At 32.9% G+C, this 18,724-nt stretch overlaps 2 protein-coding genes and 1 pseudogene across 2 annotated transcripts; 1 reads left to right on the plus strand and 2 right to left on the minus strand.

Annotated features, from left to right (window-relative positions):
* The first annotated feature begins 2,551 nt into the window (after positions 1 to 2,551).
* On the plus strand, positions 2,552 to 16,484 carry LOC148628760 (uncharacterized). Its single transcript, XM_088564735.1, has 7 exons — positions 2,552 to 2,680; positions 5,188 to 5,246; positions 5,986 to 6,100; positions 6,509 to 6,603; positions 15,192 to 15,218; positions 15,718 to 15,750; positions 16,054 to 16,484. Exons 1-7 carry the CDS (start codon positions 2,604 to 2,606, stop codon positions 16,251 to 16,253), a joined length of 606 nt encoding a protein of 201 aa, XP_088420861.1. The 5' UTR covers positions 2,552 to 2,603; the 3' UTR covers positions 16,254 to 16,484.
* On the minus strand, positions 8,629 to 9,614 carry LOC148628761 (uncharacterized). The gene is made up of 2 exons (XM_088564620.1): positions 9,056 to 9,614; positions 8,629 to 8,954 (listed from the first exon to the last, which is right to left on the minus strand). Exons 1-2 carry the CDS (start codon positions 9,612 to 9,614, stop codon positions 8,629 to 8,631), a joined length of 885 nt encoding a protein of 294 aa, XP_088420746.1.
* LOC148628762 (uncharacterized) lies at positions 11,227 to 12,124 on the minus strand (annotated as a pseudogene).
* Positions 16,485 to 18,724: the final 2,240 nt, after the last annotated feature.

Genomic DNA, 18,724 nt, shown 5'->3' on the forward strand with positions numbered 1-18,724 from the left:
AAGCATCTTCTGGGATAGAATTAAGTGAAGGGATGAGCTATTAAGTCCGAAACGGGGGAATTATTATTATTTCCTAGGAATATTTTTGGGTCCATTTTGGGGATATTTTTTTTTTTTTTTTGGGGGGGGGGGGGGTAAAAAAACACATGATATTTTTAGGGGGTGAGAAAAATTATGGTATTTTGGGGAATTTAAAACTGTTTGGTATGTTGGGGAATGAAAAACTAAAGATTTGCAAATGACTGATGTCAAACTACATGGAATTACTTATTCTAAAGAAAAAACAAAAGAGTATAGTAACATACATTTTCTTTGAGATTCAGCGATGGACATAAGCTTTTCAAAATAGCACAGATGGCAAGAATTTCCCCTGACATTGACACAATATAGAACATGAGCATTTTTTTCTACCGGGAAATGATCTTAAATTTTAATGGGGTATATTTCAAACCCTGGTATTTGTTTTGGCGTCTTTTCAAAGTCTGTATTTTATGGTATAAAAAGGTAATTTGTGGGTATCTTTATTCTCTTTGACCTAGCCTTCGTAAGAATTAAAATTTAGAACTACCCCTTAGGTACTCAGGATTTTCATTGTAGCTATTAAAAAGGGATTCAACAGTTACCCTACAAAGCGGAAATTGTGGCCTTTGTATTATTGAGACATGTATAAACTATTTGAAACAAGAAATTAGTCAGCACTTCAAACATTTTACGGTCGACATTATGAACTCCATAATGGCTATGGAAGATCATCACTTCCATGAGAACACTTCTGGAAACAATTTATTCGTTTCCCTCTTTTTCTCGTAACCTATATTTAACGATTTAACTCAGAAGAATAATTGTGAATTTATAACTGCTTGAGTGCAGATTGATCATAAAAGATCGCGTACGTAGACGGCACAAAATGATTCGGTTTACAGTAAACAAAACACGCATGTGATAGATTTAAATAGAAATATTGTTTCATTAGTACAAAAATTATTGCAATTAAATGTAATTAAAAATATTTTTTTTGGAACAATATCAGGTTAAGAGTTTTTGTTTGTTTTAAATAGATTCACAGGATGTATATTCCAGATGTTTCAATTTTGTGTACCAATATTATTTCCTCAAACGCTTAGAAATAATATCTCGTAATAGACAGAGACTGCACTGCAATGCACTCATTTTATAGACTAATTATATGGATATGATAAATCATGTAAAGGGGGCACCTACTAATTATGTAGCACAATGACAGTTGTTTTACTTCTTAAATTGTATATCAAAAATAAAAATATTGAAAGGATAATAAATAATACGTTTTTCAACGAATAAACTAAGAATTAGTTTGCTCCGATAAAACAAAATTATGATGCAACTCTTTTGTCATGTGTTCTGAATTACCAATATCAAAGATTATTTTTATATATTACATATGTAAAACACGAAAGATCAACGAGGACGCTGAAGTGCAATGGGGACGTTGAAGTGCGATGGTCGCGCTGTTATGCCATGGTCGACACTGTAGTACGTTGGGTGTGTAAGGCTTATATGTGGAAGTGCGTTCGTTTATACTGAGCGAAGACGCAAAACTGCGTTAGTATCCCATTCAACGTTGCTACGAACGTATACACACATAAGCGCTTATAAATGTAAGATATTACAGCTTTTACCAAAAGATACATAATAATTGCAGCTCCGTGTAATGGCCAAAGCATTAACGCGTTGCTATAGACAGTCAACAATCATTTCTAGTCATTACAGTTCAGCATGATCACAAATGTACTTCAGCGTGTTACATTATGTACCATCGCACTTCCGCGCGATCATCGTCCCATCATGATTCCGAGTCTTGCAAATATATAGATGTCCTTCGTCCTGTGAGAGCTCTTTTAAGTATGATTTAATTATGAGGTCTTTATAAATGAAAGCAAAGCTTCTTTTTGTATCAGATGACATGATTTAAAAATAGAACTGAGTCTTTTATGAATAGTTTCACTTTATTAGTTTTGGGCCTTCATAGCTTGCTTTAAAGTATGGTTTTATCCATCATTGAAGACCAAGTGGTGACTTGTAGAATTTATAATCTTCGTTGCTTGGCTTTTGATAGATGACTGACTCATTGGCAATTATACCACATCTCTTATTGTTGTATTAAAATATTTTCGGTATAGGACATTAAGAAATTTCATTAGTTGTCTTCTTCGAACGAATACATTTTCTCAGGTCTAAGATCCTGATAGGTCTTCATGTCAAAACTTTTACGGAAATTTGCAAATTTCAAATAGTTCATTCATGTGCACAATTACTCATCATGAGATTAAGATTAAGGAACATTGGTCTTCAACAACACATCAAGAACATGTTCATTGAAACTGGTCCTGATCACAATTGTATATTATAAGCACATCGACATTTTCAAGTGTTATTTTTTATAGATGGTTTTATGCTGTTTTTTTTCTTTACTCTTGTGCTATCCCTGATGCCACTCAAACCAGGAAAATCCATATTTGGTTTGTTCAATAAAAATATTTTATTTTTCTATGTTTATTCAGTTGTTTAGGAAATGAAATGTCAATGAATTAAAAATTTCCGTATCAATGACCTGATGTGATTTAATGTATATAACGATGGATTATATGTTCTTTTTGACATTTTATTTTACGTCAATTCAGGTGCACGGTGCAGTTTGCAGGTATTTAGTTTGCCAAAGAATTTCTAATATTATTTCGTAGATAGTTACATTTGTATTATATCGTATTTTGTCATCTGGAAGTATTTGTTGTAAGCCGAAATGCTAGAAAAGTCTTTTTGAGTTGCATTTTCATACTAGTAAATTTTTGTACAAAAGTTAAATATCATTATACTTTCTATAAAAAAATTAATGTGCAATACACTAATTACTAGTATATCACATATCACAGTACTTACATGTACAAATTGGTGAAGAGAAAACCAATATGTACAAATTAAATGCGAAAAAAAATTCAGTATCACTTTGGAACTTATTATATGTACTGGAGATTGAAAATCAATATATATAAGGAAGCGATAATTTAATAGCTATGGGAGGGCTAGGATTAAAATTCAATCCTGCATTTTATTTCAATTAAAATTTACTTTTATTGGTTTTGTTTTCGCGCTTACGTGCCCACTTTTTTTCAAAATTCACCATACATTTTACAGCTTAAATCTAGATCCTGTTTTTATTAGAGGTCCGACTCCCCGCGCCACATAAAAATCAAATGGTTCCTCCCTAGCTCTCAAACCAATCTGGAAGAACAAAACGTCAGCCGAAAAACGAAATTATTCGTCTTTGGGACCAAGGACACCTACATAACCTGCAGGTTTTCATCGACAAATATCAAAGACAGATCCTTCATTTAAGATGGCCAAAAAATCAAAAACACAGAAATTTATGAACATACCAACGAGATTCCGATAATTTAAACTAAAAAAGAGTAATTATTGGTGAAGTGGGCGCATTCTACGACGTCCATCATCAGTAGTGTCATCGAACAAGCCCTCAGTTGTAACTCACAAGACAACAAAAAATTGGACGACAGCTTCCTGAAAGGCGTGCAATTGACGCCGAGTTGAGAAGATTCTAGTTAACGTGTAAAGAGTCAAAGGGCCAGTCAAGGACGAGGACTAATAAAGGATTCTGATAACGGCCCTTAGAACCTTTATGAGATTACAGAATCAAGTCATTCGTATAAACATGTAGCAACAATAATCTATTGTTAGTAATATATATTCCTTTCAGTGGTATAGAATAAGTAACGGAAAAGATATGGGTCCCCAATGTCCCCATATTAACAAATAAGTTCATGTTTTGCTATGAAAAAAAAAAACAAATTGATTTAGATCAAAATCTAAAATAGACACAATTGGAACATGTAATCAAGATATTAGAGCTTCATTCAATTCCGCTTAGTGGTATATGAGAAGTAACGGATTAGAAATGGGTCCCCTATGTTCCAATATTATCAAATGACAAAGTTCATATTTCGCTTTGTGAAACCCCAAAATGAATCAGTTCAAAATCTAAAATAGGCGGTGCACATTGGGACCATGTAATAAAGATTATGTTGCATTCAGTGGCTTGGGAGGGGTAACTGATAATGGATTGGATCCCCCTGTCTAAAGGAAGAGAGTACTAATGGAAGGACGCACACACCTATCACTTTATACCCCACTTTGCAAGCAACGGGTATAATTAAACAAATATCACTGAAATAAAAACAAATATATGATAAATTAAGCATATGTTAACATAAGTAGGTTTTTACACACAGGTGAGCTTAAACAAGTCAAACTTAAAAGCATTTACTGTTATCAAAATTAGGGCAATTACTATTTACCTCTACCAATTTTCATAAAAAAATTAACAATGGTTTTGTCAAATCAGTTGAGATCATACAGATCACTTCCATTAATATTACATTTTGTAATCCAAATTTGATCATAACAATTTCTATCATTAGAGAGGTAATATACATGTTATTAGATGCAATGACCGTATTTCAAAAACAGAGGATTTATCAGAAAAAGTTGTCATTAATGTTCTTGTCTTTTGTTCATACTAGAAAAAATAGTCTGTTGTTTTTTTTAAGTATCAACAAGTCAAAAATAGAAGATAAAAATGCATTACACAAAGTATTTGTACGAGATTTTAACACAATACGAAATAAATCAGACTTGAAATTTAACATATTCTGGAAGATTAAATCAATGATGTAGATAATGATTGAAGCTATCACCATTTATGTACTTATTGATAAAGCACGTCTTTTACTTTTTATTAAAAAGAGGTAAAAAAAACCCTTCAGTACCAATCTAGGTGTGTATTGATTAGTACAAAATAAAAGTTCCTCTTCCAAAGTCTTCTGGAGCATTAACGTCTATGCATCTTTTAAAAGGTTGACTGTGTTTAACCTTTTATATTAACGAAGTTGACTGATATCTTACAATTTTGTCATACATGAGCAATTTGTCAACATTTTTATTAGACAATCTCAATTTTTGTATTCAAGTTTATTTTGAACGGTTGACAGGTAGCAACTTTTTTTAAACTAGTTTAATAAAATTTAAAACAACAACAATGGATATTTTAAAGCCATCACAATAAATGCTGAGAAAGGAACACTAAATATCTTAAATAAATCTCGTTATTTTGTGCGTTTTTCTTGAATATTTTAGCATTGATAACACACCAATGTGCTGTTTCAATTACATAAGAATTGATGATGACTGTCGTGGTATGTATAAAATCAGGTTTTGGTGATAAAACTAATATTATATCATTGCAAAGAATATGACAATTAAAAATTAATATACGAATTCAGTTTAACCCCCAAACTATCTTAATTTGAAAAACAACATATGGTATTACATATAATCTACATAATGATCGTACAAGTTTGGTGTTACACAACGATCTCATATTTTGATAATTTATTCATTTTATTATAAAAGTTTGCACGTTCTTTTATCCATAATTGTCATATTTGCCGTTGCCTTATTGCTCACGATCCTTTAAAAAAAAAGTGCGAACTTTTTATTTTTGTTAAAAGTAAATAGTTGTGTTGTGTTATTGAATATTGTATTCTCTCATATTCTTCTGTCTAAAATATTGGAAGTCAATCTTATTAAATAAAATTTGGTAAAATACTGTAGTACGTGAGGTCTATATGTGTATCGATCCGACTAAGCAAATCGTAGTTCTATACTACAAATCTAGATTTGAAAAAAAAAATCATCAGATAAATGAAGCAATAATTTATTTGTTACGAATTAGTTTCACTGAAGTTAAAACGCGTCAAGTGATGTCTATTTCAGCCTACACATGCTAAAATAATGACCCATCACATTGTTCCTACGTAGAAATTTAAGGGTGATTAAAATTTTCTACATTAATTTTAGTAGATTCTGCAACTGTTTTCCTCAACATATGAACTTCTGTCAGTTAACAGATCATTTAATCATTCATTTTCAAAGAGTGTCCAAGTGGAACCGTCATAAAAAAAGTAGATGGGATGGAAAGTTGCACCACTTGTAACAAAACAAGATATGGAAAAGCATGCTCATACATATGTGAATGTAGTCAGGAACAGTAAGGAAACAATTATCATATGAAGAAAAAAAACAATAAGGCGAGGTATATGTGTCATGTAAATATTCTTGTTAAAGCAAGATCATTACAGTAGATGAAACAAAAACCACAAATCAATGCATGGCGTTACCGTTAAATTTATGCGCACGGGTTTAAGCCATCATTTCGTTTTTGAATTTTTGCTAAATGCTTACTGCATTTCTGATTATTTTTAAATTCAACATTTCATTTCAATATATTATTTTTTTTTTAAATCTGAAGTCAGTTCTTTGAAATGCCGGGTAGTTGAGTTTTAATCCCATCATTTATTTGAATTGTATTTAATTTATTTGTTTTTCTTGAAAGAATGAAACTGAACAGTTCACACCACATTTCATGTTTTCAATAAATTCTATATAATTATATCAGATGTGATCCTGTCTCCGGGTGTGTAAGTGCAAGCACTATTCCATTACCGAATACGACTAATGGAATAATTCCATTTACAATGGATGACGATAGAGGTAAGTTTCTTTATGTTTTATATATAATCATTTTGTGGGTATCAGAACATTTTGTAAATCTTATCTATGTTGTATAATTCACGTATCGATGATTAAGTGAGTGTATGATGTATTTTACAAGCTTGAATTCTATTTAATGGGTAGTACATTTTCATTAGATTCGCCTAATGTATTTCCGACAATATAGAATAAAGGACTCAATCCAACAATTGAGATAATGGAAATGGCGTAAATGGCAACAGCGCTGAAAAAAATATATATGTGTGGACAGGATATTGCAATTAAGAATGTATATGGCAAGCTCATGGTTTTTTGTATCAGTAGGAGCGGATATCCCATCGGTTTCAAAATGATAAAAAAATTAATACTACACAATCAAGATAGAAACGGATACACGAAAAACCGGTACGCCGGCATATATTCAACACAGGATTCTTCGGTTTAAAAAGTTCAATTACTAAGGATCCGAATTTGTATTAATTAAATCACTGGTCCCGTTGGTAAGCAGAGAAGACCAAATCAAATCTCAAAAGTATCACAGAAGCTTAAACACAAAACATAAGCCGGTCCGCAATTTTGGATAACATGTCCCGCGATCATCTTGTCATATCCCACCCAATAATCAGCGAATCTGATCACCGCCTCGCAGACAGATCCAATCCCCCTAATTTTATAATCTTCATGCGGCTCCACATTCTAATGATGGAAAGACTAGTGGCCATATTTTCGATTTGAAGTACTCTATTTCACCCTGGATATTATTTTGATAAATATCATTCCCGTTAGATGTAAGATGTGTACCATCGTATCTAAACAAAGCACTTATACTTTTGTATCTAATGACGTACACAACCACCAATACTTAAGACGAAATTTATACCTAGTCATATCAAGAGGCAGGTATATATACCATCCTTTTACCTTACGTGAAAAGAGCCAGAAATTGACCGGACCCAAAGCATAAGGGCTTACTTAGCATCTAGTACATGTACATGTACAATGGGCCTCAACAGGACTTCTTGTTCTTATGTGTGTATCTATTGTTGTTTCATGGAAACTTCTCCAGTTCTCTTAAACATGTTCAGTATTCCTTTCATAGTAATATTTAAGACACATACAGTAAGACATTTATTAATACCTAAAAACTCTAACATAATCAACACTCCAACTCAAAACATACATTGTACATAAAAAACTGATTTATAACATATACCAAACAATTACTGCACATTACATAACTTGCTAAATACCTTGTTGTATCAAACTTAATTTGGCTTCTTGGGGCTACTCATACTACACAATTACATGCATAGTCCTACGATTATCATTGAACTATACCAAACTATTGAACAACAAAACATATATTTACTATAGGCTTGTGGACGATTCTGACAAGCTAAAGTGGAAAGTACGCAAGAAAGCATCTCACTTAACACTCTAATATGGTGTCTAAATTTTAGGCGGCAGAATCCAGCCTTGTAGGCCAATGGGCGGTAGAAACCGGCCCGATGATATGAATTTGAAATTGATTGTAGGCGGTAGACTCCAGCCTGGTGTCTGATTTAATTATTTACGACATACTGAACACAGGCGGCAGAATCCAGCATGAGGCGGAAGATTCCAGCTTATTGTGATAAAGGCAGTAACAGTTATATATGTTCTGGCTCTTACACAAAAAACCCTATATTACACTTAACTCATATCGTGTTCCTAGTTATGCAAAAAACCCAATCAATAAACAATGATAACGAAATTTAGTATGATGTATTCCTGAATTGAGGGAAAATAATTTCCTGAAATTATACAGGCCAAATGAATGAATACATACCCAATGTATGAGTGAAGCTCCCAAGAAGTACACAGCATGAAAAGTATTTAAATGCCCTTAATTAGAAATGCAAATAATAAAATCAATCAAAAACCAAAACAAAACAAAACAACATCAATAAAAAACAAACCAGATTATTAACATATTAAACAACTCTGGTACCAGTATAAAGTACCTAGATTGAGTTAAATCTGTCCTCATGAACACATATCGTTCTGTTCCATTTCTAATATCTTATTATCTATTCTTATATACCTCATGTAACAATCTGAGGTCCATCTACCTGGCAATTTAATGATAAGGTCCTCTACACCTGTTGCTGCAGCCGAAGTTGCAGCCTCTATTCTAAATGAGTGTCCTGAATATAATTTGTCATCGTATCCTAAACGACTTAATAACGCTTTTAAATGTTCAATAAAAACATTGCGAGAGAGGGGGGCTAAGTCGTAATCGTCGTTAACAAATAAAGGGGATGACAAGTATGGACCGCTTTCATAGCGAAGCCGCAAATATTGAATCATTTCTTGAACCGGTTTAAACTTACTATTCTCAAAAATCTTTATTTCAATCCCTTTTTAAACGGATCACACTTTGAAGATCACAGAAATAAAGAAAACTGTTCACCCGTTGAATCAATTTGGACATCCCCCATCAATAACACTGTGTGTGTTTTCCCTGTATTATTATGTGTGAACTCCCCACATCGAAGGAAGCCGAAAAGGGCTAATTTACAAGCACATTTTAACATAGAATCAAGAAAAGGCGAGAAAACCCCGGATGATAATAAATCACAAATTTGTTTTAAAACACCCGCTGTTATCGGCATTCTTGTACTACCTTGATTGTTTTGTAATTTCTTAACACCTTTTAAAATATAGGGCAATTGACAGCAATTTCTTAATGGATCGCAATGTGTATGCCGCAGAGAATGATAGCGAATGCCCGCTAAATACAACTGAATAGTATCATGTTTACAGTGAGCTACAAAATACACGAAATGATCTTCTGAAACTTGAGGATAGATCACCTCAAATTCTGAAAACTGACAACTATCAACTAAGCGATTCAAAGCTATAAATCGATTAAAACAAGATAAGCCAGTTTTGTATACTTGACGTGTACTTTTACTGATCGAAGAGTCCCAGAGTTCTTCTACTTGTGCTGTTAATCCATCATGATACATTGCGGAGGAAGGCATGGTATCGGATTCGAATCTGCTGTGGGAGCCAATTTCCTGAATCTGTCCATCTGGAGTCGAGAAAGAGAATCAGCTATATTGTTATTATCGCCTGGAATATGCTTAGCATGAATGATGTAGTTTTGTTTTGCTGAATGGAATGTTAGTTTACGTATGAGTTTCATGATACTGAGCACTTTAGATCTCCCTTTATTGATGATATCCACAGTGGACATATCACAATGAATCATAATGCGTAATCGACTACATTTATGGCCCCACAAGCACACTTGCCATTACGATAGGGTACAGCTCGAAAAAAGCCATGGAAGTTTGTTCTTCCCTTAAAATAGATGATGGAAAGTAACCTTGAAACCACTTGTTCTTAAAATAACACGTAAAAGATGTATCTGTAGAATCAGTGAACAATTCTGTATCTGCTGCTTGGGTCAAGTAGTCGTTGAGAAAGAAATAAAAACCATTCCATTCTTTTAAGAAAATAGACCACATTCTAAGATCTGATTTACAAGCACTATTGAGATGAATATGATGTGATAATTTTGACACTGATGTAGATAACTTAATAAGGTACGAGACAAACGATCGCCTTGGGTGAATAACTCTACCTGCGAAATTTAAATGGCCGAGGAGACTCAACAGCTTCCGTTTCGTGCATGAACTCTTTTCCCTGAAACTTATAACCATTTCTGTAATACGTAGATTTTTTCTTTTGGTAAGCGAGCATCCATACGCTCAGAATCTAAGATAATCCCAAGATACTCTAAAGCGGCTACTGGACTCTCCGTTTTCTTCTCTGATAAAGGGATGCCCAGCAAATAAAAAATCCTTAAAAATGTAGTCATTATCCCAATAGCATCACTCGATGGAGGTATAATCACTAAGAAATTATCTAATAAGTGTAAGATATCATCAATGTTATAATTGTTCTCGGCAATCCAACAAATAGCTGACAACAAGGTATCAAATATTTTAGGGCTAGAACGACTCCTAAAATCTAAACGATTGAAATAATAATAGTTTCCCTCCCATTTAATGCAATGATACGGCCACATTTCGGGTGCTAACGGAATAATTTAGAAGGCATCTGTGATATCAGTTTTTACAAGGAAAGCCCCTACACCAATATTCTTAATAATTCTAATGGCATTGTCCAGCTTGACATAGTTGAGTGAAACATCTTCTCTACATATTAATTCATCCAGACTGGGGTTGTCAATATCATCGTGAGGAGCTGACAGATCAACTATTAAACGTTGTTTTTGCTGTATTTACTTTCCACTACACCTATAGGATTTACCCGACATGTAGAAAACGGAATAGAAAAAAATGGTCCAGCTAAATATCCTCTACTTAACTCGGTATTAATCAAACCAGTTACTGCTTGCTTATTCAGCATAGCAGACCTGAGATTTTTACTCTAACGACTTAGTAGGAAGTAGAGACAATCCAGAATCAAAACCTTTGTGCAGATCCGAAATAAGATAAATCTTAAAATCATTGTCAGGGTGCCTTATAAGTTCCTTTTCCAAGAGGTCAATGTTTATGGCAGTGTTTACACCTGACTGAACTTTATGTCCTGTTAATACATGTTCGTGGCCTAATTCCTCATTGACCTGGTCCGACTTTTTAGAGACCCAGCACGATCGTTTTTTAAAGGGCAGTTAATTCTGGAATGTTCGCCATTGCAGTCTAGGCAGACATGTAGGTTTCGACACCGAACCGACAAGCACCCTTTATTTCCGTTGTTACATATCTCCGTTCCCATAAATACAACCCTATCTCGGCCATATAGATCTAAGTCATCGAACATTGACGATCTATTGTTTCCAAGATTCAAACTCTTGTGGCAAAAACCCGTGGAATGAAATGTGCTTCCACACGAGGCAGATGTATTTGGTCTTGCATTTGCAAAAATATTACAAAAGAGAGTGTTATTTCTAATGGAACAGTCAATAACAATATTGTTAAATCTCAGATGAGCTGCTGCGCCTGCAGAGAATGTTTTCTGATACTCATAAAAGCTTTGTCCATGGTATCTTATAGCCATATCTACAATATCCCACTCATACAGGTCTAACTCCTGACGTCTCTGAGGATAAGCGAAACACATATTTTTTTATGTATCCAAAAGGTCTGAATAAATTCACCCAGCAATAGCGATCTATTCACCCTGGGATCAGGGCGTGTAGACTTATACCCATCACTGTCTAAACTTTCAATAGTTCCAGAACCCGAGAAATATGGGATGAGTAGGGTGGCAAGATTAATGTCCCTACCTGCTGTAATATTTCTCAGCATCTGCGGAGATATTGATTCCACAAAAACAAGGATTCCGAAGAATACCCTCTTGTAGTAAGCGCTATTGCGCCATTTCTTGCTTGTTCTTCACTTCCCGCTGCTGCAGACACTCTTGATGAAGAAGTACTCAATGCCGAGTAAGCCGTATCCAGATTGACAGTGGACAGATCTTGGACTGGGTCTGTTATATTGTTCATCATGGGATTTTGATTAATGTTCGAAACTGGCGGCACAGGGGCTGAATTGCCACTCGAGAGACTATTAACTTTATTTGTTAAAGAAGACATGTTTTGTTGTAAGGATTGAACAGTGCTTGTCAAACGCGAAACAATGTCTGTGAGAGTTTTTTTTTCGTAATTCGACTGGTTGCGGCCATTGTTGTTGATGTTTTCTATTGAATTCTGGGATTGCGCACTTCATAATAAAGCAACTGGGGATGAAGTGGCGTCCTCTCTTAATTGAATGTCTCTATTTGCCTCCCTCAATAATTTAACCAAAGCCATACGGCGAGCATTTGAAGGAAATATAACATTACGTTCTCTCAGTTCTTTTCTCAATCTATCTAAAGTCCAGTTTTCTGGTAATTCGGGATCGTACACCTGACCCGATTTCCTCCGTAACGGACACATGGTGACTTTTCAATTAGTGGCAAATATAATTCGGAAACTGCAGAACACTCTAGAGTCACCTATTATTCCTATTCTGCATTAATATAAATTCACTCGAACAATGAGTACAAAAAACTAGCACAAGCTAGACGAAAAGAAAATAAACGCAAGACGCTTTTCCATAATGGCGATTTAGGTCATTTCACGAGTCCACTGACTAAAGTTAATTGTAATAAAATCCAGCGGCAATATGCATTAAGTAAAACACTCTCACAATAGTTCAGAACAATTTCACTTGTAGTTGGATATATTAAGCACGATGTTTGATGAAAAGTATAATATCGAAGTATCGATTTCGATAAAAACAGTAACTAAATTAACTTATTGAACTCTGGCATACTTGACTGAAACTGATACTCATTAATTTCCTTAAATTTCATTGGCTAGTCCTTTTAATGATCTTACTTATGTAAAAACAAAAGGTTACCATTATCAAAATAAGATAGATTAGATCCTATGACAAGTATAAACTCTAATTTAATAAATTAAATTTCCTTTGCTAACCATTAGGGTAAATCTTTCACTGGCAGTTTCAACTGTCTCTTCATTAGTATTTCTGACCAAACTATCCCATCCCATGAGCATTTTAGCTTATGTCTTTTTCAATGTCCTGATGCTCTTAGACAGTCTAAACCCAACTGAACTAAAATAAATTTTGCCGCATGAAGGTTAGATACATTGTCAACTACTTGGTTGAGTTCTCGCCCTATGATTATGCAAGTGAATGTGGTAGCCTGCTTCTTGCAGTGTGAGATGTAACCTCTCTGGTCTATTTACCGTACGTTTTTGAGCTCAGTATACATTAGACTGATCAATACATCTATAGCATCGAAATGATAAAAATGCGTGCATTTGCTACAATTTGTTGATACTTTAGCCCCACGTACATATATACTTGTATTAAAAAGTGTTTTGTTTTAGTTTCATGGGCCTAGAGGGTATACGACTATGTTATTTCAATGGACAGAAAAAAGCAATTTAGTTTTTTAATATCGTACTTATCGTAAAAACGGTAGATTTTTCTCCTATTTTTAACATCGTTAAGAATCGTGAGAATATAATTTTTATGAGAACTATGACATGGAATGTTTTTAAATTTCATATGAATTATCTCCACTTTGTTTAAATGATTTAGTCTCTTTCAAATACTGAGAATATAACTTTAGATATTAAAATATTGTAGATGTTCCAAGAGTTAATACGATGACATATGATAAAAGCAGTTTTAGATATTATCTGCTGTTTTGTGGAACGAACTGCCTGAGCATATTAGAAAAGTTGGGAATTTTAGTCAGTTTAAAATGTACTTCAATCATGGGATGGGATTAATTGTAATTGGAAATAATACTCGTTTTGGAGCTTCAAGAATGCATTAATATTTCAGCTATTTGTTTGCCCCTTGCCCAAACAGTGCAACAGTAATCAAAATGAGGAAAAACTACACAATTTTTTGTCTTTAATACGGCGTTGCTTGACGTAAAGTGTTTAAGACGTTGTAGCACACCCAGTTTCTTTGAGATTTTGTTTGCTAATAATTTTTGAAAGGGCTATATAAATTATCGTTTTTAAAATATAAAAGTACATGTATTTCCTGTTCAGGAAACATGTGTATCTTTATGCGATTAACACGCTTATACCTGTAGATATTTACCGGTAGTGCAAAAATATTGTCTACACAAAATTCAACTATTTCAGAAAATAATCGAAACATAAAAATTATTATCCGTGGCACATTTCCAATTAGCCCTGAAACTAAATATTCACATGTATTCCTAGTTCTACATCCGAGACTTATAGTTTTGTATGAGTGCAAATCGTTTTAACTACTTATTTGAAACTTTACTTACATATATTAGCATTTACCCAACGGTCATCTGATCATAGTGCATATGAAAAAATCATTCTTTGGCGCAAATGAAACAGTGAAAAATGTATCAAAAACTGATAATTATTCTATTGCCGTTAGAGTTTCTGATTTTGTTTTAAGTAGCACTCCAGCTAAGAATCATGTACAATGTGATTCATGGGTAAAAAGCCTACATTTTTTTTTTTGGATATTTTGTTTGAATTGCCATAGTAAATAGAAATTAACATTCAGTTTTTCATATAACCCGTGCTCTTAGGGATAAAAGTTATATAGAATGCACTGTAGATTTCAAAATTAAAGGAGATAACTCTGTAAATAACACCCAAATACAATAAAATCTATTTGATTTTCAATGTTGATGATCTCCTAAGAGCAGGCAGATTTGAATGAATAATTATACATTTCATAGTATAGACCCATAAAACAACTTAATTACAAAAATAAAAAATATGTAGCCTTTTTTGGGGTGTATCACATTTTTCAGATTTTGCATGATTCTCACAAAGACACTTACTTTAACTGATTTGACAACATTTTGTGCACACACTTGACTAATAAATGTAAATAAGAAAATATTCTGGATCCTTGTATATAATGCACTATTAACATTTAACTCAAAAGCGACATATATTAGACAAAGTTCCATTTTGTTAGGGCCAGTTCGAACGGTTATCATTTAAGTCTTTCATAAGAAGCAACAATAACTACAAATAAACATTTCTATTTTAGATTTCACTGGAAATAGAAATGCCAGTGGTAAGTACAATATGACCATTAACACAAGATAATTCAGTCTATAATACGTGTAGTTTACATTTAAAAGTAAGTATTTTGTCAAAAAGAACATAAATATATGTAAATAAAAAAATTAAAAATATCAGAAATGAATAAAAATTAAGAAACAATGTATGTTCCTACAGAATCAAAGATATATGTTTACATTATTGTAGTTCGACAAAATATTTAATTGGTGATTCCAAATTCTTGCGAGTTTTAATTTGTTATTTGGATCATTGTTTATTTGAACTACCCCGAAATGTTTACTTCCATGCGCGTGTTCACCCTTTTGAACATTTTTACACCGATTTCTTTGACAGCAACAGCATCGAGTGGTTTTAAAGTTCTTGAGAAGAAGAGCCGCATTTTATTTCTGTCTGTGTCTTCAAAATGTGCATTGTTAGATAGAAGTACGTTTTATTCACGTTTTTCTTTTTTTTAAATAAGCAACCATATTTAATCTATATTTTAACTGCAGATTCAAAGGATTCTGCTAATGCAGAAAATGATGGTACGTAAAGTTTTTTTCTGCACTTTTTGTATTAATCCCTATAATACATTAATGATACCAATCACAGTTTTCAAACAACTAAGTGTAAATGCCTTTAATTGAAACTTTAGCTTGTACATATTGATGTCGCTAAACTGTCCTTATAACTAAAAAATAGCATTTAAGAATATTTCTTCTGCTTTTTTTACTGAGAACAAAATATTTAAAAAAAAACAAAAAAACAAAAACGTATATGTATATATTTTTTCTTTACATTTCATTTATGTTGTTTTTTTTTTTTTTTGTTATTGTTTTTTTTTTAAGAAATGAGCGTTATGCATTATTATCTCTTTGGAGTCGGTGCTTTAGCAGCTAACATTGTCATCGGAATCCTTTTGCTCTGTTGGCACCGAAAGGCAAAGAAAAGTATAAAGTCACAAATCCTTCCAGAAAATGTACAGCTGCAACAAGTTGGCCGAAATAAACATGACGAAAATGAATACGATGAAATATATTTATTTTAACAATGAAAGACATTGCATGTACTCAATAGTTTGTTGGGTACAAGATCGTTCTTCAGTTATATCTACTGTCTGTAATTATTCAGTGTATATAATGTTTACCGATTATATCAGTTTTCTTTGAAAAAGCTAAGAAGTATAATTAGATTACAAGTTCCCCTTTTTATGCCCCAGTTATCAATATTCAGCATTACAAATTATTACTATATGACAAGTGGAAAAACAGTTTCGTTACTTTTTTTATGAATTTAACTTGTGAAATACAGTTAAGATAAACCAAATAAATAGCTATAACAATAAAAACAAAACAATAAAAAAAAACAAACAATAAAAAACTAATCAAAAACAAGACAAAACCAAACAAAAACAAAACAAATAAAAAACAAATAAAGGATTATTTTATTAATAGTCAGAGTTTTCCAAGCTCAAAGTTAAGGAAATGCACATGCAAAATAATTAATAGATAAGTTGAAGACTATGCTATTATGATAAAAAGGTGTTATGTTAAAAGTAACAATGTTTGCGTCATAGTTTTGTTAACCGGTTTCTTACAATTAAACTATCGATTTTTTAAAATTTAGCCCTAGTATTTATTTCCTAAACGAGGAAAACAGTTTCCTCGAAAAATAAACTCATAACCACGAAATGAATAATAAACTTATCCTCGATAATTACATTTTTAGTTGTTTATCAATTGAAGACACTCGTCCACGGATAACACAATATGTATTTCGCGGTAAAACAATGAAAAAGTGGAGTTTCCGTGATTTAGTTTTTAAATATACTCACTTGATTGATCGATGACATAAATATGTAAAATGATCGTACTGCTATCAGCAGCCCATTGCGGGGTCACAATGTCTTTTTCGAGGTTAATAAGGTTACAAACCGTTTCTTAGAGTTAACTTTCCGAGTAAAAATGAGTGTAACAAACATCTCGTGTGAAAAAAATACCGGATCTCTAGTTAATACTTGTTTAGCTCGTTCAGACTTACTAGAAAATGTTTTATGATTGAATCGTTAAGCATTTTTCTCCCCTTTTTTAGCTAACCTTGCCATGGCAAAAGCCAACAGCCATTTTCATAACAATTAGTCGGAAGTTATGACATCTCAATGCTTACATCTTTTATGACGTCAAAGCTTACGACTAATTTTACACTTACGATGACACAAGTGAGCCATTGCCATCATTTGTCGTCGTCAAAATTTTCTTCAAACATCTCGGAAACTGCTGGACAGAATTCAATCAAATTTGGTGTGATGCTTTCTTAAGATATCATGCACAAAGTATTTTTCGATTTTTGATCCGTCGAAAAACATGGCCGCCGTTAATCAAAATAGAACATAGGGATCAGACAGCATTTTTTCGCATATACGTGACATTGTATCGAAAATTCTGATAAAAGTGTTCTGTAGCCAAATTTTCGTGAAAACCTTACTGTATGATCTATGTTGGAGTTATTGCCCTTAGTTTACGTTTTTTGCTACTTTTTATATATTACCTTCTGTGAAATCTTCTCCTTTGAAACTGCAAAACAGGATGACCGTTTGAAAAACATATGGCATTAGAATATAAGGGTCAGACATCAGTTCTTTGCATGTATCTCAAACCCGTAATGTTTAGCCAAATTTGGATAGGGTTAAATGTTTAACATGATGAGATCTGTCTGTAGCCAAATTCTCCTGAAAATAATATGACTCATGTTGCACTTAATTGCTATTTTAGATTCAAAATTCTTCTCCTCAGAAACTACAGGACAGAATTCAATGAAAGTTGGTATGATTCTTCCTAAGCATAATCTGCACAAAATGACTTTTTGAATTATTTGATCCGTGAAAAATACATAGCCACTGTTACTAAATTTAAAAAAAATAGGCGTCAGACAGCAGTTTTTTCGCATATATCTCCAAAACCTGTAAGTTTTAACCAAATTCTGACTTGGTTTAAAGTGGTCATGATCAGAATGATGGTCATTTTTTTGTGAACATTTATTTCAGCCATGTTGGAATTAAAAGCCTTTTTTTTTTGGATGTTTTATTTTTTTATTTGTTTTAGCGATTTTTGATTTTATTATATTTGGCAATCTCTCCAGTGAGAGTTCTGAATAGAATTCAAGCTGATATGGTTGCATTTTATACTTAAATTATCCAGGAAAAACCACAACTGTTTTTACAACAAAAATAAAATAGAATGTTCCTATTGAACAACATGGACGATTCAGAGCCTCTAGTTAAAGTTTATTGAGCAAAAAGATAATTATACTTAAAATATCTACGGTTATAAAATGCATTATCAAATTTGGGGTTGTTAAGGAAAGGCCTTCCATGAACATCAAGATGAAAATATGTACACAGACACACACAGTGATTGATTTTTTTTCAAGGTAAGTTTTGTATATTGATGACAATCTGATTGGATCATGACAAGTGATCATGGCATATGTTAGTCTTTTCATATGTCTGTTTATTCATTT

This window comes from Perna viridis, chromosome 1 (genome assembly GCF_037379345.1).
Source record: "Perna viridis isolate PV_CMFRI_1.1 ecotype Kerala chromosome 1, ASM3737934v1, whole genome shotgun sequence".
In the NCBI taxonomy this organism is placed as follows: Eukaryota; Metazoa; Mollusca; class Bivalvia; order Mytilida; family Mytilidae; genus Perna; species Perna viridis.